At 36.4% G+C, this 22,639-nt stretch overlaps 2 protein-coding genes across 7 annotated transcripts in view; one reads left to right on the plus strand and one right to left on the minus strand.

Moving 5' to 3' along the window:
- The window catches only part of LOC118268198 (transmembrane protein 198), a 30,790-nt gene extending 25,625 nt beyond the window's left edge, over positions 1 to 5,165 (plus strand). For all 4 annotated transcript variants that reach the window (XM_035582564.2, XM_035582575.2, XM_035582584.2 and 1 more), the window contains exons 8-11: positions 1,434 to 1,578; positions 1,841 to 1,977; positions 2,431 to 2,612; positions 2,770 to 5,165. In XM_035582564.2, coding sequence (XP_035438457.1) covers positions 1,434 to 1,578; positions 1,841 to 1,977; positions 2,431 to 2,607 — 459 coding nt within the window. In that variant the 3' untranslated portion in view covers positions 2,608 to 2,612; positions 2,770 to 5,165. The remainder of the gene's footprint in view (positions 1 to 1,433; positions 1,579 to 1,840; positions 1,978 to 2,430; positions 2,613 to 2,769) is intronic.
- A 3,383-nt stretch (positions 5,166 to 8,548) lies between these two features.
- The window catches only part of LOC118263582 (nostrin), a 75,997-nt gene continuing 61,906 nt past the window's right edge, over positions 8,549 to 22,639 (minus strand). For all 3 annotated transcript variants that reach the window (XM_035575672.2, XM_035575665.2, XM_035575678.2), the window contains exons 3-14: positions 16,639 to 16,724; positions 15,567 to 15,710; positions 15,396 to 15,477; positions 15,177 to 15,307; positions 14,771 to 14,971; positions 14,551 to 14,686; positions 13,783 to 13,947; positions 13,223 to 13,375; positions 12,550 to 12,702; positions 11,699 to 12,032; positions 11,265 to 11,420; positions 8,549 to 10,026 (exon numbers count right to left, since the gene is read on the minus strand). In XM_035575672.2, coding sequence (XP_035431565.1) covers positions 9,911 to 10,026; positions 11,265 to 11,420; positions 11,699 to 12,032; positions 12,550 to 12,702; positions 13,223 to 13,375; positions 13,783 to 13,947; positions 14,551 to 14,686; positions 14,771 to 14,971; positions 15,177 to 15,307; positions 15,396 to 15,477; positions 15,567 to 15,710; positions 16,639 to 16,724 — 1,857 coding nt within the window. In that variant the 3' untranslated portion in view covers positions 8,549 to 9,910. The remainder of the gene's footprint in view (positions 10,027 to 11,264; positions 11,421 to 11,698; positions 12,033 to 12,549; positions 12,703 to 13,222; positions 13,376 to 13,782; positions 13,948 to 14,550; positions 14,687 to 14,770; positions 14,972 to 15,176; positions 15,308 to 15,395; positions 15,478 to 15,566; positions 15,711 to 16,638; positions 16,725 to 22,639) is intronic.

Here is a 22,639-nt window from a genome sequence, read left to right on the forward strand (position 1 = left end):
TATGTGAAAAGCCTATACCTACTTTTCCGGGAATAAACTTAACTTTCGAGTATTAAATCAACAAAATAGAAGAGGTCGCCTTGTCTCATTCTTTTGTGTGTCTTGTCTTATACAAACTTTGACTTGCATTTGCTAGGGGACTTGCACATACATTTGCTGCATGTATACATATGCAACATTCGCTTGAAATACATTACCCTCTTTCTAGTTTCGTCGTATTCTTGTAAAAGCGGGCTAAAGCTTCGTTGCTCTTTGTTTAAATATTCCGTGTGCAAGTTTTATAGAAGTAAGTAGGTAGTACTTATTTATGTTATATTTGGGTACATTAACTATGTTTGCTGTCTAGATTTGTCTGCGATATAGAATACTCTATTGTTTTATATACACAAATACATAAGAAATTAGATTACAAAAAATCATACTTTATTACGATAAAGTATGAATTTGTTTAGGTACGCTTTATATTTAGACAACTAAATATTAATTATAAAGCGTACCGTAGTACGTTTTATATTTAGCTGTCTCGTACTTTGCAATTTTAAATTTCTTTTCTGAATTTGTTAATAAGAATTTCATTTAGCTCATTTTAGTATATAACCTTCAATCTTTCAAGAAAAGAGCTTATGCCTTTTTAAAAGGCTAGTAACGCACCTGTGACTCCTCTGGTGTTGCGGGCGTTCATGGGCGGTGCTGACCGCTCACTATAAATGACCTGTCTGCTCGTTTGCCTCTTATTCCATAAAACAACCTGAAAATAATGTAAGTTCGGTGCTATTAAATCGATCATTGTAACCATTTTAGCGTAATTAAGTACCAAACAACTATGCATCTAAACTTTCCCATTTACACTATACAAACATAGATTGTAGTTTTAAGTACCTCACATGAAAGTTTGGAGGTTTAAAAGCATGTGAACTAATCCCACATTAACACTTTCACTCAAATTCTATGAATTGGCCACCTTATGCTAGTACGACTTTAAAATAAATTGGTGTGAATTAAAGTATTAAGTTTTTATTACTTACTTTGTTACTGATACCGTCTCACTGTTCACGTGTGTGTATAGGGAATCTGTTTGTTTGTAGGCACGTGGCTATGTGTGAGAGTTCGTGTCTTTCTTGTGATAATGTGTCGCTGTGTGGTCTCGATTGACACTCGAGTTTAGCATCATATGTTGGTATGTTAAGTAGCAGGTAGGGATCGATAGTAATTATGTATTGTTCACATGCCAGTACCCTTAGTATGAGTTTGGTTTAAATTAATCGAAATGAGAGCGCGTCTGGCGCTCTGATTGGTTGGTTTGTGGTTGGTGAAGCTAATCTAGTAGTACCTACATAATAAGCTAGATTATTTTACACAGTCACAGGCCAATATTCCCTAAACTAAAATAAATTAACTCTTTAACTAACTAAACCCTTGTTTTGTAATTCCAGTTGTGGGAGCGTGCGAAATTGGAGCCAGCTGTAGCCCCTCCCTGCCGCCTCTCCTGGCTGACCTTAGCCGCCTGGCCTGCCGCCGCCATCGTCGGCCTGACTGCACAATGCGCCCTCACTGCTACCGGAATCTACCACGAACAAAGTAAGTACACTACTTAAACAGCTCCACATGAGAAAATGTAACTTAGACTTGTACTTATTTTAGTTGTTTTGGGTTTTCCTAAACTGTTAGCTTAGGAAAATTACAGGCTTGACTAAGAAACTGATAATAATTCAAGATCAGTCAATTTATGCAGCGTTCTTTTACCGTCTTCTTTTATCTTGACTTACATAATCTGGGTACTGATCAATCAACGTAATGCTGATTATTTTTAACGGTTCAATAATATACTTTATTGTTACAGGCATAAGTGCCCAGAAACGCCACCTGAAGGCCCAACAGGCTCGCCCCGTGACCCGCGAACAACGTGCCGAGATGAAACAACGCAAGTACCGATACCTGTACCAGGTCCGCACCGCTCACGGCGATGTTATCTCGCAGGTACTTGCTCCATTCATTAGAACTAAATACTTTTAGAATATTAAAATAATATTAATCAATATTGTCGTTTTCCATGTCCTTACTAACGAACCGACACGGACAGGAAGTAATCGTTAGTATACATGTAATTCTAAGTAACCTAGGTGTTGTCCACAGGCGCAATTTAGCTATCGTTTTCGCACTCACCAGATGGCGACTCTTGCGAGTTACGTCTTATTAGTTTTTAGAGGCTACCGGTAATGTTCACTAGTGCCTAGTGGTGGGTTCCAGCGCGATAGCATTGCGTGTTTTATCTTCATTTTTTACTATCTTTCGTATTAGAAACACGAATGCATTTTATGTACTTTGTTGTTAATTAGAATGTTTGAATGTTTTTTATTCTCTTTTTTATTAAAAGTTAAAACTGCGTCGCAAGTAAAGTGCGTTATCTAATCATTATGTTTGTTTTTTCAGTCGTACGTTCAGGCTTTGCAGAAGAAGGCTCAATGTGGTAACTGGAGTGGCAGCGGTGGTGGGGAGTGCAGCACCCTGCAGAGTGACTCCACCCACTTGACGGTCCTCGCCGGCTCCGAGCACGCGCCCCCCACCGACTCTGATGACGACCTGAACCAGATCAGGGCTGCGCACTAAATATGGTGGGTGTTCTGCTAATATACATCGAACTTGACGCTCTTATGTATACTATAGCCTCTATGCTGTAGCTTGCGATATGCAATTGCAAAAGAAATGTTATATTCTTATTGTATGTTTATTCAATAAAGAATTACAGGTGATTTATTATTTATCTTTCAGATTGTAAGGAGAACAAGGCAGGTATAGCACATCGCAGTTTGTTTATGAATATTCTATGTACCCAGTATTATTGTAAGGAGAATCCACTCATATTAATTACTATTATTACACAGTAGTGTCGTATCATTACTAGTAATCTTATATTAATTGTATTTAATGTGAATTTATTGTTGTATTACGATTACTATTGATTGAATATGTCGCGAATGTTTCGATGACGGAGTTCAAGGCCTATATTTATTTATTGCCAAATATAAGTTAGTTTTAAGTATAATTTAAATAAACAATTTTGATGAATTTATCATTAAAAACAATACCGTCTCTTTCGATCGGATTTTATACTAAAATAATGAATGCTGAACATTCCAAAGTTAGATGAATACATAAGTTAGTCCTAAGAGAAAGTAGACATTATTTTGACGACAACTGAGAGATTGTTATATACTCCATGTACCCGTAAACACTGCCATCTGTACAATTCTGTCCTAATACTAATGTTATGGTCTTGGACTCCAGCGATGTGGTTGTATTAATTTAATATATTTATTTAATGTTTTTGAACAAGAACTGATAACGACGGCTTCGTGAGTTGCTAGCAAATACCTAACTCGGTTGGCGCACGAATGCCAGTACAATGATTGGTAATCTCCCGTTGAATAGTTGTACCTAAACACTATTTGCGGACCGTGTGCTTCTAAGATGAGGTATTTAGGTCTATAAAACGAACTCTCACATATTTGTATTGAGTAATTGGTCTTATATCTGTGTCGAATTGTAATGACGATGTCTAGATATCACTGGTTTATTGAACATTCCATAATTAAGTAAATATTAGTCCTTGTGATGGTTAAGATGCAGTGACCTTTGAACAAACATCACAATAGAAACAGGAACATCACAAACGTAGTTGTAGGTGTAGAGGAGCCGTCGCCACGTCGTAACATCCCTGTGATAAACCAGTCGTAAAGTCTCATATGATTATATTATAGTTTCTTGCCAAATTCTTTGTCTCCTCGGGAGATTCAGAAAATTGCTTCAACTGTCCAATTGTCAAAATTATTTACATGCATTTCTACGTGAGTATCTATCTAGAGCACAATGCGATTTGTATGTGATGAACGGGTATACTCTTGTGAAGAGTCTAGACTAAGTTAGATTACTGAATATAACTACTAAAAGTGTATAAGTAGAGATCGAATTTCTTATAAAAATATCTTTGTACTATTAGTTTTGCTCATGTTTATGGCTTGAGACGCCAATGCAAAGCATACATTTTTGTAACGTAATAATACGGAACAAAGTGATTTTTATTTAGACCTACATACTCGATCGTTTGGGCGCACAGCAGTAAATAGTAACAAATATAATGTGTGATAGATAAAATACAATATCGTTACGGGATCAACACTTTGCTCAAAGCAAAGCACAAATGAATAGATCTGCTGGCCCGCTCAAATGGTCTGTTGTCGAAATCGTACATTCTACGCACAGTGTGATAATTTAATATTTTGGCCAAAGTTTATTTTAGTTGTTACATGGCTTAAAGCGTAAGTTTATTTTTATCCTGTATGTTATTTTGTTATTATTATGTATATGATTATGAGCATATTGTATGTTAAAACAGGTATTTTAAAAGTAATTGTCGAGATTTAAACTTGTATCGATTATTGTCATTGTACTGATGCATGGGGAATGTGTAAGTTTTGTAATTTGTGTGGTCAGGTTGAATGACCTGGCGCGTGTGTAGGTGTGACACTTTGAGGTTTGGGAACTTTGGACAAGATTTCTGCTGCCTGAAGTAATTTGTGACCATAGCAATGAGCACTCACGGATGACTAGGAATGGAAGTTATGTTTTGTTGTTTTTAAATTAGTTTGTGTAAGCTTTATTAGCGAATCAGGCAGCTATTGGTGTTCTGTCTCATGTATGTGGTGTTGTAGGTGTTAGACTAGTATTTCTTGAAGTATACATGTTCCCGACCTTGAGGTAGTGTCTGTTTGAAAGGGATAGATGTGTAAACCGTAGGCATTAACGTAGGACTTGTATTTAAGCTTAGGACTTTTGTGGCGCGTTTGAGAGATGACTATTACTCTGTCCCGTTCTGTCTCTAAACATAGTCCACTTGAACGCTCAATTTCTAGTCTTTATAACATATTATATTCCAAAATTACGAAATTCCTTTATTCGTCAACCGTTGCATGTTTTTTCGAGATTTTTGTTTCGTCTTATGTTCGTTTAGGTTGTAACTTTGATTTTGTTTGCATAATTTATCGACTATTTAGTATTAATATCAGAAGACTCCTAATTTATTCCACTATTATATCGATGCAAATCATTTATTTCTGTTATGTTTTTTTTTCTTTAATATAATTTTGTAATCGACATTCAATATTTTATATGTTGTTTTTTATTTGATACCCGATCCCAACTCTTCACGTCACCATTCCCATATGTCCATTCTATTCACTTGTCCATTTTAATCTTTTGACCCCACATTACTCAATATGTCCGTTGATGGTCGTCATGTAACCATAAGATAAATATTACATTAAACTTTTAAATAATCAATAAATGTTAAAATAGAATTTTGAAGATAATTAAACATTCAGCTTGTGTGTAGTAGCCGTAGAAGCCGTGTTGTATCTCAATGTTTCATTGTATTGGTCAAAAGGTTAAATACCTAATAAATAGTAATAGACACATTTTAAAATAGTTGTGCTGATAATGTTTACGTCAGATGGCATACCTGCCTTCAGTGTGTACGCACTGTACGGTTTAAAATAATCCAGTGTTAATGTAGTGTCTGTGGTAAACAGTATTTAAAAATATGTAATTTCTAAACTTACACCCGCTATCTAGTTTCCGACTCATAAACAGTGGCCTCTCAAATCATCTCATCAATATTTATAAGAGACCGAGACGAGTCCGCACGACTGCGAACGAACACTGCCGAATATCTTACTGAATAAATAAAACGTAGTTTACAATCGGGTGTCGACCTAGACTGAGTTAGACATGCACCTAGTTATTGTAACCACGCCATTTTTATTCATCGTTTACTACAATAATTCGGAATTTTTACAACATTAAGGTAAAACATAGTTGGATGATCTAGCTTCTAAAAATAAACAAATTCAAAAGTCCATTCTTATACGGCCCGATATTGGCGATGATTTTGAGATATTAATCAATTAGGATGCTAGGTTTTATTGTGTAAGTTACTAGGCAGGTTTGGTGTCCATAGTATGAACTAGACTATCAATAGTTATCGGTTAAGATCCACCGCGTAGGGTCGGTACGATAGGGTCCACAACACGGCGTAGTTTTACTGGCCACCAAACTTGGGACGCGAGATCAGTGACACACCTGCGTACCTCGGACCTCTCCATATTCCATGTAATCTGTGTTTTACGATTGTTTTGAGGAGATGGATACCTAAGAGTAACTTTATATGATTATCTTTATACCAATATATCTTAAATTATTCTTCACTTAGATGATTTAGTGAGTATTTTTAAGGTATACCTATATTTTATTGTGTAATCTCTTTGTCTAATATCGTATATTATGTGTGGGTCTTGGTAAATAGACGCTGGCACTTGTAATGGCTGCCAGGCGGACATGAGAATTAATATAATACATATACCACCGTGTAAGTGACCTATTTTTCTCGCCGTTGTAGTTTCCTTTGGTGTTAGTTTTGCTTCGAGGTGTCCGAGAGGGCCTATCGCTCGCACTGAGCTCATCGCAGGACTTTAACATAGAATTTACACGTAATGCTATTTTTGTATATAAGAATACCATTGGAACAAAATTATATTTTCGGGAATAAAACGATCGGGCGCAAAAATGCGAATTAGGTCCTTTGGAACGAATTTTTGATTTAACGATTTAAATAGACGAGAATATGACGTGGAAGATATTGTTTAAAATTGGATTCAATTAGCGAGGTATTCGAGTTACAGTGGAGTTGTGCTGGCAGTGCTTGTCAGCATCGAGCCTACTTGTGTAGTTGACAAAATAAAATAATCTGACTACTTCATTGCATTTGTGTATCATCTTCGTAGCATCTTAGTAGACTTATTTCGATGCTGACAAGTACCCACAGCTTACTTAGCAACAGTAGATTGATGGAGAGACCCTGTGTGGGTTCGCACGAGTATTTTTTCTATCCCACAACCGCAATAGAAACTCCTTAGACTACACATCATCTCGCTCAATATTATTCTAAAACAAGACTTTTTGGAAGTTTTTGCAAATTATATGTGGTATAAAATTGTTCACCTTTTGTGTAGCCAACCAGTCCGATCCAATAGGCGTCTGGTTTCATTTCTAATTGATGTTTAAGTAGATACTTAGATAGGTGTCGTAGTATTCAAATGTTTGTATAAAATATGGTACCCGGCTCAAGCCGTTTAATGGATAAGCTGAAGTAGTTATTAACAAAATTTTTCTCCAACGGAATTGCGGATATTATTTGGTATCTTCATAGAATTTTTCTTTGGTCTATCTGCTGGTTTTTATAGCTAAGATGTAGCTTAACATCGACTGAATGAATTTCTGGTCTACGTTAATGCGAACCTACCATTTCTTGGTATCCATGGCTATTATTGTGTGACTTTGTCGATTCGTTTGTTGCCACTGAGTTGGTTAAGACATATCGAAACCTGGGTCCTTCGGCCTACAAGCGCAAGAGTTCTATGGAAGTAATTTCTCGTAAAAGACGACTATGAAAACACATGCGATGTTAAGCTAGATCTTACTCTACCAGGATTCGAAAACACAGGAAATAAAACTGGAGCACGATGGCTTTTAGATATTTCTGAAATTTCTACAAACCTCCAGAGAAGATTGTTTCAACTGAGAAGCAAAAACCGACACCAGTCTCGGACACTGGGCTGAGAATAACACCTTCCTTAAGTCTCCAGGCGCAGATAGTCTATATACTTGTCTACCGAATCTGTATCTATGTGTAATCCTATCTATTTATACCTAATTTTAACTTCAAGGCAAGAATGTTTGTGGAGCAATGAAATGGAAACAAAATTACCTAGGAATGTACATTATGTCGTTTGCACATTTTATATGAATGTATGACAAGGTGATGAATTGTGGTGCGTTTTCTAATAGAATAACTTTATTATTTTAAGAAATATATCTTCGGACAATACCAGGCAGGATTTTTGGGAACAACCACGGAACTCCCAAGTTTCAATTGAAATTAAGCTCTAATTTTAATGTGTTGACGTTCATATTTCATGGAACGGTAAAGTTATTCTGTTAAATTGATTATGAATAGAGTGTATTTGATCTTAGAAAAGTTGAACGATTTTAAGAGTAGGCGTAACAGCTGTAAATTATGGATATTTTTGGACTAGCGTCCCTTCTTGCCAAAACTGTAACTAATGTAAGAATTTTATTTTAATAAATTATTTGTTTTCTTCTCACTAATGGAATTGGTTTTATTACCTAACCTGTCTTACCCTACTAAGTAATTATCAATGCTTCAGCTTTAAGTTCCATCCAATAGTTAGTAGGTAAGTGTTCCTTACCTATAAATCTCCTGAGATTTAAAGGTGTTTGATTAAGAACCTTCCATGGATTAAATTGCCAAATATCGTCTAGGTAGTCAGGCACCTACTGCAACCGCCTTTCTGGAAGTCATAGGGGGAAACCTAAATTAGCAGTAAAGCAGTGAAAATGTCACAAGACATCATCACCATATCATGTCACAGCTAATAACACTATGATGATGATGATCCAAAAAAAGACCAGTAAATTGTATTCTTAAACAATTTATTTATTTATATAACAACACTTTGGTTTAATTTTATAATATGTCGTATAATTTACATGTTCAGTTACAATGTTACATTAACTTACAAACTAGGTACAGTACGTAAACTTATAATACATTTAACTCAAACTCTTTACATTTATTATTATAATACTTATTTATATAAATTTTCTATGGTGTCTTGTATAGGGTATGAATAAATATTGTGTAACGTTCATAAATACAGTGCCCTTTACTTCCACGTAATCGTTACAAATTACAAACCTTTTTATGGTAAAACTACGATAAAGAGGCGCACAAATTAAGTGCGGTAAACCACGTGTGTGGGCGCACGCATGTGGTGTGTGTGTGCGCGCGCCCTGCGTGCATCTGAGGCGACAGCCCAAAAAAATACCCAAACTCATAATCTTCCCAATAAATACCCAGAAAAATCACGTTAATGTTATAGCTTTCACTATGTCGTACCACTGTGTAGGTACATATTCTACAGGCGAGATAGCGGCCAAACGGTGACCCACTATACAAAAAAGAAAACAAAAGAAAAGTAAACACATCGATGAATGTTCCCAAACAAAAATATTTTTTATGTAATAATATCATCACTAGAATCAACTCTTTATCAATATCATTTATACAAGACACTTATCCAATTAAATTCAGTAATAATAACAATTGGTTTGCGCGACTTCCTCTTACAAAATTTAGCTATAAATATAGGTAATATCTTTGATACATAGTCTTATTTACAATTTTGTTAAATCATCTTTTATTTTAATTATTCGTACCTATTATCTCCGTTCATTTATTCTTACATCATCACTACTAAAATGAAAATTGCACAGATATATTTTATTTTAACTTCATTTTAATTGAGGGCCGATTTCCCAAAGCCCAGATAACTTTATCGTAGGAGTAATTTAGACTTTTTGTAAATTTTTCCATACAAAAATTGTCAAACGTCAGCTTTATTCCATGAATAAAAGTTATCTGTTGATTGAAAAATCGGCTTTTGAAAATTTATTATTTATCGGTAATCACATTTAATGGGTAAACAATAACTTCACAATTTTCATGAAATACAATAATAATTGCACAACGCGGTATCAACCACCAGAAAGTTCACTTGTTTTATTACAATCAACACTTTTTTATACAATCAAAATCTACGGCACAGATTATAAAAAAGTATGATTTGAGGTTTGCTAGAATGGCGGGAAAGTGGTTAAATACAATACTTTTTTAATGTCACAAACACGAGAAAACATTGTTCTGCCTTATTTATTTTTCACCCATTTTGGTATAATGTGATCCTGTTAATCAGTTTTGGTATAAGAATCATCAATATTATATGCATGTGGTAATTTCTTCCACATAGGATGATGGGAAAATTCCATAGATGCCGTTCAGGTCTCCGCTCCACCACCCATCATCTTGTTTTTCGTGAATATTTATTATGTCTCCTGCAAATTATTACAAATTCAGAGTTTCAACAAAAGCCCACAGGTTAGAAACATGCTTTTTGAGAAAGTGGTAAAAGAGACAAGAAGTGGTAAAGATTGCTGCATTAACATACTTGTCATACACCTTCATCTAGATAAAAGAAAATTCGCTAAGCAATTTATCGCATACAATTAAATTAGGCAGAAAAATTCTGCACTTAGTTTCAGCTTTAGAAAACATTTACAAACTGTATCTATAAAATTCTTTAATATTTAGATCCAGTAACAATCATGGGTAGAAATATCCTACTATATTTTTATCTGGTCATAAAAACTTATAGAAGGTAGGTACCTAGCGTTCTAAGGGCAAGGTCTTCACGAAAAGAGAGAGTAAGTATCCGTAATCATACACATAAAAATGCCAGGAAAAATCAGCACACCAATAAAGTTTTATGGGTCATTAAACAGAAACACCGGAGACACAGAATGTTGAAGCATCATACAAGCTGTACTTTCCAAATGTAAATAAATAATAATATGATTTACAAGTACAAGCAACAAACGGAACATCAAGGAAATTATTGCTCTGATCCTGTCTTTTACATCAAGCATAACTATTTATGGGCCATAAAAACATAGAAAGTACCTATAATAAAGTTTATTAAACATTAAAATCAACTTAAAACTTGTTCATTAACTGTGACTTTCTTCATATTTTATTATAATTGTAGGTCCATTAAACAACAATGAGATCCTGCATCACGATCGATAAAATAATTCAACCTGAAATGGCACCTACGAGAGAGTGCGACATAACCTAGTGAATAAAACGACAACTACACATTTGCATTTCATTTCAGAAAAGGTGCGAAACATTATATGCTTGTGACAGGCGGTACAATGTGGGACTCCGGAGCTGGTCTATTTAGAGGACCCTTATTGGTGCTGATGGCCATTTAGTTATAAATGTATACAACCCCTAGTCTTTCTCCGTAAAAAACTAGGGGCCATTTGAAAGCTTCCTCGCGTCGTCTTAAATTGAATGCAGAGGGCTTAATACGAGTTTGTTTTACGTTTGACCAGATCGAATTGAGAACTTGCGGCGCTCTGATAGGTTGATTCATTCGTGCCGGCGAAACAAAGCGCCGAACGAGCACTCGTTTCGTTTTCGTTCATCGTAAAGCAAACTCGTACTAAGGGTGCAGGTTACACGATAACAACTAAGTATAGCGTTATATCAGGTTTAATGGTTAAGTTACCTGGAGTCAAATTAAGTTCGTCGTTAAGTCTGGCTTCGTAAGTATACAGCGCTCGGCATTTGCCCAACGATGGCGTCGGTGGCACCGTGTCTCCATTCTCGTTCTTCATAATGTCAGTCAAATCCGTCGAGCTGTCACTCTGCGATGAAAACTCGTCTGAAACGTTACGATAAAGCTTATGAAATATTGACTATTTAGAATTGTAAGTAGATATGACTAAAACTTAAAAAAAAACTGGACAATCTATATACCTACACTCCTTATACTTATACATAATCTTTGAATGATGATCTCAAGTTTAGTCATTGCTGAGATTGATTAGCATGAACAGTTCAATGGAAAATGACTCAAATCTCAGCGGAATTTAACATAATACGATTAGTCATCTATCATGTTCAAGAAAGAAAGGAGAAATAGTTCAGAAAACCTCGTACCAAAGTCACTATCTTGTTGGTTGGACAGTCCGTCACCAGCACCACGCTCGCTCCAATCCAGTGGACTTTCAGGTGGGTTTGGTGTTTCTACAGTCTGTTTTTGAAGCGGGGGCGGAGGGATGTCGACAACTGGTGTGACTGGTGCACTCTTGTTGTCAGTATTCCTCCTAAACGAGAGGTGTTCTATCCTCAACTTGCTTGAGGCTCTGCTCATGATGGAGTCTCTCCGTTCCCTCTCTTCTCCACCATTTACACTCTTTGTCAACGCCGTGTAATTTGGTGTCAGATTTTTGTTCACCTCATTTTGGTAGTCAGCTTGAAGCCACGGTGGTACCTGTAGCAATTTTAAATACAATTGGTTTTGGTATCTAGTGAACTTTAAAAAATAAAGATTACGATGACAATAATTTCAAATTAATCTGACGCTGTTCTCGTCATCTATTTTTGGTACAACTACCCAAAACTCCTGCAAGCCAGAAACCAGAATTTACAGTAGATACAACCATGAAAACACCGGAACACTGACGTCTGGCGCGTCTCAGGGACATGAATGACTGTCTTGGATCACGCAAATACATAAATCATAAAATGATATTAGAGGAGAAGGATACGAAATAGTTCCCACTTTCCCTCCCCACATGTGTTAAATCCTCATGTCTCACTAGAATACATTCAAGTTTTTAGGATGTTTAGGGACCACAAATTCCACAGGTAATTAAAGCCCAGTTTCTGAGATCACCAAAAGCAGAAAAGGAACATTCCTTTACAACACTTTGAAGAATGTTTGCCAAGCCCAGTTTGCCATGAGTACCAACAAATATATTTCAATGTTTAACTATCTGATAACTTACTTTTAGTATACTTTGTTGCAGCCCTTGTTTGTCCCTTATGATCTGTATGTGCGCTGCCAGCGGGTGCTGCACGGGCGGCCTGTTGTCCAACTCGTTGAGACTAGCAGTTATCTTATACCTTACTGCTTCCAAATATGTCAGCATACTTCTCATCTGAAACAATGAATACAATTGTTACATGTTTCATCAGACTTGGTCTCTCCTTCTCCAGACACAAAAGCCCATGTGTCACGATAATCATGACAGTAGCCAGTAGAATACTAGAGAAAGGCCCTGCCTGGCACATGCTGAATTTGTGCCCGTTTCAGAGCAGCTTTGAGACATGTCTGAGTGCATACAGTATGCAGTAACAGATATACACCATCTATTATTAATGTGCTTCTACTGTGACTACACTCTGTTCATGATTTGCGTGTTTCTTTCCATGAAACAAAAATCTCGTAGGAAAGGTTCAGTCAATACCCTATTCGAATAGGGTGTGGTATCAAACATTGAACAAGTGTAAAATTATAACGAAAAAATCTATTTGTTTAGTGTCAATGGAGAACTTTACTCTACTTGTGCCGTCTTAAGTTATTGTTATCGATCGATATTGTTTAATAACATCTTTCATATATTTTCAATGGTAAAATTTTCACCTACAAAATTCTTGTAGGAATGTTAAGATACTTACATGATACAGTTTGTCAGCTACGTTTTGTTGTGAATCGTCATTTCCGAAAGTGGGTGTCTGCTTGATAGCCATCGACAGTTTCTCAAGACCCTGCTTGGATTTCCTTTCCCTGTCAATGTCTTGTTTTACTAACTGTAGGATCTTTAGCAGCGCCTGAAATAGAGAATGATATCTTTAAGTTCTTGGTTTGTTAATTCAGCTGTATGTATCTAATTGTTTCCAATGTTATTTTCTCTTGCCATGGGTTTTTGCCCAGAAAATGAGCACACACCAATTGGGTTGGATTCCTAACCCGACTAGTGAAAAATCTAGATCGATCTAGATGCTCTGGATCAAAATCGATTTCTAATCTCAGCTAAACAACAGAACTAAATCGATCAGGTGGAGAACTAAAGAAGTCAAAGAGAAAGAGAGAAGTATGTCAAGCAAGACCACAAAGTAAGCAGCTTTGTAGTATCGGTCTATCTCTTTGGGATAATATGTTGGTTCAAGTGCAAGGCTAAAAAGAGGAGACACACTTATAACGAGTCGTACTAAGCATTGAACAACTGCAAGCTTACCTGCTTACGTCGTTCCCTGTTCATAGCAAGCGTGGTATGTTCGCAGTAGAAGTCTGGGAGCAGTTGTTCGCTAGGTCCAGTCTGTGCTGAACGCACTCCTCGAACCACTCGCATGTCAGTGTTGGCGTTCGCGTTCTTTATCGGATTCACCAAAATATTTGTGGCCTGGTGACAAACAAAGACATAGGTAAAGATTATGTTGTAGGTTTCCTTAGACTAAGATCTTTTTTTTAAGGGGGGAAAATCATCCAATAACTTCTCTCGCCTTGGGAGGAAGTGTTAGACTCTTACTGATTAAAAACCACCCCGTTCCTACTCCTGCTTTTCAAGCTGGAGCCCCGGTAACGCGCTACCTAGTCCGCAGCTCCGGATTCCTTAGACTAAGATAGATTGCAATGACGAAACTGAGCGTCCACAGGAAGTATTAAAATGCTAAAATGTCAATTCTAACTTAGTGCCTTCAACGATTGCTGCACCTCTGTTTAAGTAATGCTGTTTATAGTTTCATTTTATGACTTAGCTTGGCTTTTGCAAGGTGATAAAGATAACATTAGTCACTTTCAGCAGATGATTCAATAATCAAAATATTCTAACTAATTTATGATTGCCGGATTTAAATACTTATTAGCATGAATGCACTCATCAAACAAATAAATCATTAAGTTCAAGTTGTTTCTTCAAAGGATATTAAAAACACAACGTAAAGGTAATAAAAAACCACTGTGTACATGATTATATCATGAACAGGTATAAAAACATGTTAATTACCTCCGCTAATTGTGCAGGCACGGCGGATGTCAGCCTGAGGTAGCAGTCAGCAGCTGTCTTGAGCTGGGCTAGTCTCTCTTCTTCAAGAGACTCCAGCATGCCAGCCCCCTTCACTACGCTTGACTCCCATTCCAACCTGGAACACGAGTAAACAGTAAATGTAATGGAGAACAGAATACGATACGTAATCTAGCCAATTTATTAGTCTAGTGATGATTACCTCGCTCGTTCTGCGTGCACGCACACATTATAATATTCAACTTCAGTTTTTTTCACAGCATCTTCCGTCTTCCTTTTCTTGACCTGAAGCTTAGCTGCGTCCTTTTCACTCGTCGCATTTGGCAGCCGCTCTGCCCGCGCCGCGCTCAGGATAGAGTGCGCATGTGGTATGTGTCCCACGCTCGAACTACGCGACAGACGGCTGTAAACAAACACGGGAGCTAGTGACTGTTTCTAAACGCTCCCTCACGCAACATTCGCAATACAAACAGTCGCCAAGCAATTCGCAACTGCAAAAAACGAAGGATCCTTCTAATAATGACTTGAGCGACGTAATGTCCCGACAGACTAGTACTTCAAACAAAAACAGGACATTAACATCGCCAAGTGTATCGCAAGAAGCAGACCTAATCTCCAACGAGGCGTCCTGTAACTTCTCGTTCTCCCGCGCCGCCGTGTGGGAATGCTTCTTAGACTTTGCCTCCGCTGTTCTCCAATCTCCGAGAGATCGCGTAGTCTTGTCAACGTTACCTTCGATCTGTAATTATAAGTAGATTAACTATTAATTTTCTTTTACCTTTTATCGTTTGTTTTAATGATAATTTCGATTGTATTGAGCAACTCACCTTCTTCCTAAGCTTCAATTGATTGTCGATTACATGTTTCATTGGTTTCACTAGCTCGTCGGATAAAGCACTTGAGTAATTTCTGAAATAGAGCAAGCGATAGCGTTACTAACGTTCGAAGTATTTGTGTAATAGCCAGCTGTGTAAGTATCCTGAGTCGCTGCCATTTACCTGTGAATTTCCGACCGTTTCTCCATCTCGAGTGCCACATGTTTCCATGCCTCGGCGCACGAGCCGACGCTCTCTTTGCAAGCCTTCGTCAGCTTCGTCCCAAGTTTGGCCAGGCATTTTGCGTAGTATATTTCTGCTTCAATTCTACAAAATAATCGATCAAGTACATGAGTACGGATAGTCAACGGTGTTTCACAATCTGTGACGGAAGCGAACGTTCGTAGGAAATAATCGCGGTGTCGTAATGATTTGTTTTTATGTCTGCCCGTCTTGGTGGTTGTGTAAAAGCTGTGATAATGCATTCTCGGCCAATGGGAGGATTTCAATTTTTAGCGCGCGTTATTTGTGTCTCGTGTCTTGGCCCACTTAGCGGAACCTCGCGACGAGCTATTTTTGATTTTGTGGCCATTGCCGTGCCCTTACTTTCGTATGCAACAATATTGTGTGACGTGCTCGATATCTGTACATCGCGGGGAAAGCTGCACGCGTGCGTGTGAACAATATAATATCAATTATACACCATGACGAGACTTTCGTATTGTCCCTGCGCCTGCGCCGACTGTTGTCGGTCCGCACGTGGAACGCAGGATCGCTGGAGCGATTTGCTCGTAAACAATAACGTATTGTTTTATAGTAATGTCTGGAAAGTAAACGTTGCGAAGTATTGTCGATAAGATTGTTAATCTGGTGCGTGCACGACTTGCATTGAGGCTGCGCGCGCCGAGCGTGGCCCGGCCGAATGATGCGTAACAATTTTACCAGTTATTAGAAAAAGTGATAGTACCGTTATAATGGTCATTGTTATGTGGTGTGTACGTAAACTTGCATTCACTGTTATCGCAAGGTTTAGTATTTGTTTATTTATAAATTGAAGGTTAAAAACAAATATTACGTAGCCTTATCACAAAGTAAGAACGTACAAAGATTATCCAACACGAAATACCATTTTAAGTCCAAATGCAATATGTTACCAAACCGAAGACCGACTTACATAACGCCAAAACGGAGCTGCTTTATTAAATAAAATGTATACAAATTGCTAAATTAGTCTTTATTCAATAAAGCATCTTACCTCTCTTGCAATATGGAAGATAGTTCTTTGCTGAAGTCGCTTCCTTGCTTTACGTAGCGACGGAGCTCATCGAAACCATTTTGAGCCTGCAAAGTAATAAAGAAAAGGGTTAATTTTTAAAATACAAATAACATTTTTCAGTAGGTATTAGGGGCATTTAGTTAATCAATATTTTCGGTAAAATTCCTTAAATCATAAAATAAGACTGATTAGGGTAACCTATTAAAATTGCAACTGTAAAATAATAGGTACCAATTAATTTGGCTAACGTGTAATAGCTGTAACGTCTAAACTTCTTATTACACATTGTCGCAGTATATCTCATTTAATCTTAATTCTATGGGTATTTTCCTTAACGACAAAACGTACGTTGTATACAATAACTTTGACAGTACAATATTCTTTTGTACTTTGTATAATATTTCCCATAGTTATGGCGTTATGGCGATGTGTCAGATAAAGCGGAGAATGTATGTACACACGATGTTAGTGACAATACATAGAAAGTATAAGTTTGTATTGTAACACAACTGGATCAACAGCTACTTAATATGTTTATTACGTAGACACCTACTGTTCAAATATACATTTGCATGTATTAAAATATTGAACTGTCTGTTCTTCACGCGTTAAATGCAATTGGGTGCTTAGTTATTCAATTTCTTAGTTTACTTCTTGTTATTCGTAGTGTAGCGTAGAGTTTGTTTGCATTTGATGATTTAACAAATATTTCGACTTCATCTAGTTTTTTTGACAATGTAGTGTAAATGTTCTCTTTGCAGCCTATTTGCAAAGTAAATTCCTTTCATTTCTTTTTATTTGTTAAATTTTGATACGTTTTCTATGGTAAAATGATACCAAAGTATCAATTTTAATACAGTATTCTCGTTCAATAATATCTTAGATAAAATTTAATAAAGATATCATCAAATGCTTTAACAGTTTGAAGTATTAGGCACACGAAGCTAGGGTGCCACGGTAGTAACATTCCCCTCAATCTTAAACAGTGTCAAGAAAGTCAGATCACGAACAAGATAGTGCTATGATGAATGATGATGATGCAGTACATTGAGGTCGAGATCTTCGGTTAGCTAACCAAGTAAAAAATAATACACAGGCGACAACACATACTATAAAACTAGGCAGACTTCACGACAACTTGTAATGACAGTGATACAAGTCTTTTTGTTCAAAGCCAATATACAAAGTACACAGTAACTTTATCAAGTGAATTTACACCTTTAGTAGTATGTTTTAAAGTAGATATTAGAATGTTGTATTTGAAAAGATGTCGTGAGTGCAGGCGATAATGATAGCGAGCTGTCATTAGTATACTACAATTAAAATTAATACTTCGCGGTATGATGATAAGTTCCTCGTGTTACTGGTATCCTGGTACTTTGCGTGTTGTCAAGTATCTAACAATTTAAATAACTGATCTTAATCTAAAATCTTTGCATCAATCTTAATTTTGGACAGAAAATTTGTAGAACTATTGTTAAAAACCGATATCCATATAAAGATTAGGCCTTGAGATCGGTTATTTAAGCCTTTAACTGCCATTAGAAAACTGTTGAAGGCATATCCTCCACTAACGTAGGTCACCGGTGACCTACGTGGCAGTTAACGTGTTAAATCTGCAGTACCTACCTATGTCTTGTTTATTAAGGCGTAATATACGTAGAAACAATTAAAGATCTTTTAAATTATACCCTGTGATATCCTGTTATATTAACTTGAGATTACATATACTTCTTCTATTTTGTTTACAGTCTTATAACTTGACATACCTTTATAGCACCTTTGGTATTCTTTAGCTAAAATACATAACTAGAATACTTGAATAACGAATAAATAATTACAGCTACATACTTTTATTAAATTACTTAGCATAATTCATTCAAGATTACCATTTCTATGAAAGTAACTGAACAAGTAACAGATTACCTGAATGACATACCTGAGTATTAAAAATGCTCAATGATGAATGCTTTTATCAATGAAAGAATGATTTCTATGAATGTATATTATATTAGGTACTAACTATTGAATAACAATAATGATTATTTAATGACATCTTGACTGGTAGTAAAACCAGTTACGATTCGGTTATAAGGAAGGAAGTGAACGAGTGTTCAATTAGAACTATCAGCAGTTGATCGGTAAAATAGGAGTGTTTTGAACAATTATGACCCTTCTAAGTCCGCTAATTAAAATGAACTTCAATTATTCATTGCCTAGGTCAGAGAATTCGTCGACGACTTCTGTCTGATTCTTGGTTCATCGGATTACATTCCCTACTTGAATGAATAAATTTGTTAATACTATAATATCGATTTTATTTGAAAGTACATCAAAATAAAACTAAATATATACAAATTTAAAGGGAGTTATATAACTGGTAAGATAAATAAAGGTTCTAATGGTTATAAACACAGTTTTGAGCGTGGCAGTAAGTTTATTTACCAGATTTTTTTGTCAGCTCTTTAATTAATAAAATAATGAGGTAAAAAATAATTACGCTAGGATACACCAGAGATTGGTTAATTTTCAATATTATAATATTTAAATACACAACAGTCATATAAACATACATATCTATGTTAATTCGACAACGTGTTACTTTATTACACTTTACAGCGTTAATGGGTGTTTTATCTATATGACTCCAAATATACAACATATAGTCTAACATTTATGTAGTCTACGTTAACATACACACAACACTAAACCGTCTCATTTCTTGAGAGTGTAAAAGAATATTTTTAGCCGGCTAACCTCCACGCGGGATTATAATTAGCGCTAAATCCTCGAATGGTGCTGCATTATTACCCGACTGTTTATTGCTATTGGTCTTCAAAATTATCCTCCTTTATATTCTTTATAACTATTATTAGATTTATCTTTTTGTCGTCGAAAAACTTCATTGTTGATCAAATGACCGCAATAGTTCACTGTCAGCAAGATCTTTGCTTTACGTTTAAAGTAATCGAAACGAGAACGCCTTCGGCGCTACGATTGGCCGGTTCAAATAAACCAACCAATCAGGAGCGCGCTCTCGTTTCGATTAAACTCATACTAGGGGTACGGTTGATATTGGACAGACAAAGTGTTATTAGAGAGTTCGATTGCTTAATATTCAGTTTGGAATAATGCCACATGTTTGGCAATAGGCTCTCGCAGCCTCTCATCTAAGATAATGGTACTAAAACCATAATTTATGAAAAAGTTGATGTATCATAAACAAATAATATTTATACTACTTACAATAACGAGATACTTGCGTGATATAGTGATTAATTGTTCCTATTGCTATCCTACTTTCATATCTGATATTATAAATGGATCTGAACGAGGTTCTGCTACTGACACAGACAGTCTGGATCTAAACCTTTTATCCAGGTAACGCGGCAGAAGCTACTTATGTCCTAAGTAGCTAGTGACGTGTAAACCTAAAAATGCTGACGTGTGACAAAAGGCAGACAAGCCACGTGTTCAAACTCACGTGCAAAGTCATGATTGTTGATTTCTTTATCTGTTTCGGCTTTCACGAGATTTTCATCATACGTAACTATTACATCACGTGTCTTTGTGTGTGCGTGCTATGTGGTATCCAATCTACTAGGTATACATACTCCATATTGTTAAAAAAATAGATTTTTGGGTAGCGGTATTGCAACGGACAAACCTCATCTAGTTTGATCAAAAATGTTGACGAGTAAAAGTGATATGTGCTACCTGGTAGTCTTTTAAACAATACATAATTGACGTATATGTATTTGTTACTAAAGTAACTTTCAGAGGGAGCTGAAATCTGATTTATGTACTTACTATACAACTAATCATAAAAAAGATAATCTACAATGAAACTGTATTTTTTTATGGAATAGGGGGCAAACGAGCAGACGGTGCGGTGATGGTAAGCAATTAGCGCCGCCTATGGACACCCGCAACACCAGAGGAGTCACAGGTTACCGGCCTTTTAAAAAGGAATACGCTCTATTCTTGAAGGTCGTTTAAGTATATGCCATAAAAAAAATCGATTCACAGAGTTTACGTTTTGTTACCACGATGATTCGATCTTGGATGGCATAGAAAAACAGTGTTAGGAATACGTGAGTCGTGCGTTTAGCCTTAATCATCAGTAATTACACCAAGAAGGCAGTCAGAGGCAGCAAAACCGGGATATAAAGTATGTAACTACAAGTACATATGTATTACGAAAGCATGGCAAACATTGTTCCGAGTATTCGATTAATATACGAATGGATTGCTGTCGGTGTTGAAATAATGATAGATTAGCTAACCAACGAACTGACGACGTGTAGTTCCCTCAATTAAATCCGACTTTCGCGGAAAGATAAGGTGATGTATTACCAGTTGCGTTCTTTCCGCACTGTCAGTCTTCGATTTACATTTCGGCATTAAAATACGAACGAGGAAACTTATGTCACAATGTCTCATCCGCGTGAAACCATGTCTGGGCCTTTACAAGGAAAATTTTATACAGAAAATCCATTTTGTTGTGTTTATAATAATAATTAATAGATAATTTAAGTGCTTTGACGTTATGTTATTAAAATTTCAATGGCTTGTAAGTAAATATTTACTACATAAACATAAACGTCACTATTTTATGCACATGAGTTATTTGCGTGCGTGACACTCAGCCGTCTGACCTAACTGTTATTTAACACTAAGGTGTCCATAACAAAGTGAAAATATTATGCTTATTTATGCATCCATCCGCTCAGCAACGTAACATACACACAAACAGTTTCTATCAGCTGTCGCAATGAAAAGTTGTCTTCGTTTACGCCGGCATTTATCGCACGCGCATCGCCTACAGACAAATAGATCTTTATGCACAAGTCACGCACCGCAGTGGTGAGCATCAATGAATTAAATTATACCTGCCCACATTATACAAACGTACAAAACACACAATAACTTTCTTTACAAGGCGGCTTTCACTACACTCTAATACGACCCCTAAAACGTGTGGGATAAAGTTCAATTTGGTACTCGCTACACGGCAGTGTCGATTTCAATATGGTTGGTGCGCATGATTTGAATGTCGAGCTGCGCACGCGCTTCCGTCCGCCCCGGGAAGTGAGCGCATTATGAAATGGAAACGGACCGAACCCGAATTAGGTGAATTAAGGTCTAAATAATGTTTTATAGCCAACTAAAAGCGTTTGGCCATCTAATGGTCATTCAACCTTGATTATACGGGCTACCCGAGTGTGAAACAAATACAAATGAATTACATAGTAAACTGGTTGTTGTAATATTGTTATACTTTAGTTCTCATTGAATAAAACTTCTATGAGGTTCGTATCAATAAACTGCATATCCATGGATGATTGCATGAGATGCTTAGATTATGAAAGATCATATTTCTTTGTACCCTTTGCGTCTGATGACAGACCTACGTTGATTTATTTCTTTATCTAGAGCTAAACGATATAAAACATTTTATTTATCCGTTATCACACACTTAACAAGATTGACAGTTTTATTACAATCGTCACGATTGAAGCCGTGTGTCCAACTTCTAGTATCTATTCATACTTATTGGGTACTTATATTCTTTTACCGCAGAAACTAATTTTCAGTAAGTAAGAACAGTTATTTTCACCCTTAAACCGCACTGTGTAAGGCCAATGCCCCCATGGTGGTACAAGTACTTTCACTGCATAGTTTTTCTGATAATCAAGTAAAAAACTACTCTATCGCCATTACCCCAATTACCTAGTCTCGTCACTTTCACTAGATCAAATCAACGGATTGTGGTCATCGACACGAAGAGATTTAAAAAAGATTTCAATTATAGGTAATTGGTTCTATTTTTTGACTGACTGACTTCACTTCTAAGAAAGGAGTTACCAGGTTTAACAAGATCTTTTGTTCACAGTCCGCTACTGGTGTAAGAGTATCTTCTACATAATAGTATTTGCTAATTCTCCACATTTGGCAAACGGGTTAAAGTTAAAGATCA

This window comes from Spodoptera frugiperda, chromosome 25 (genome assembly GCF_023101765.2).
Source record: "Spodoptera frugiperda isolate SF20-4 chromosome 25, AGI-APGP_CSIRO_Sfru_2.0, whole genome shotgun sequence".
Taxonomy (NCBI): Eukaryota; Metazoa; Arthropoda; class Insecta; order Lepidoptera; family Noctuidae; genus Spodoptera; species Spodoptera frugiperda.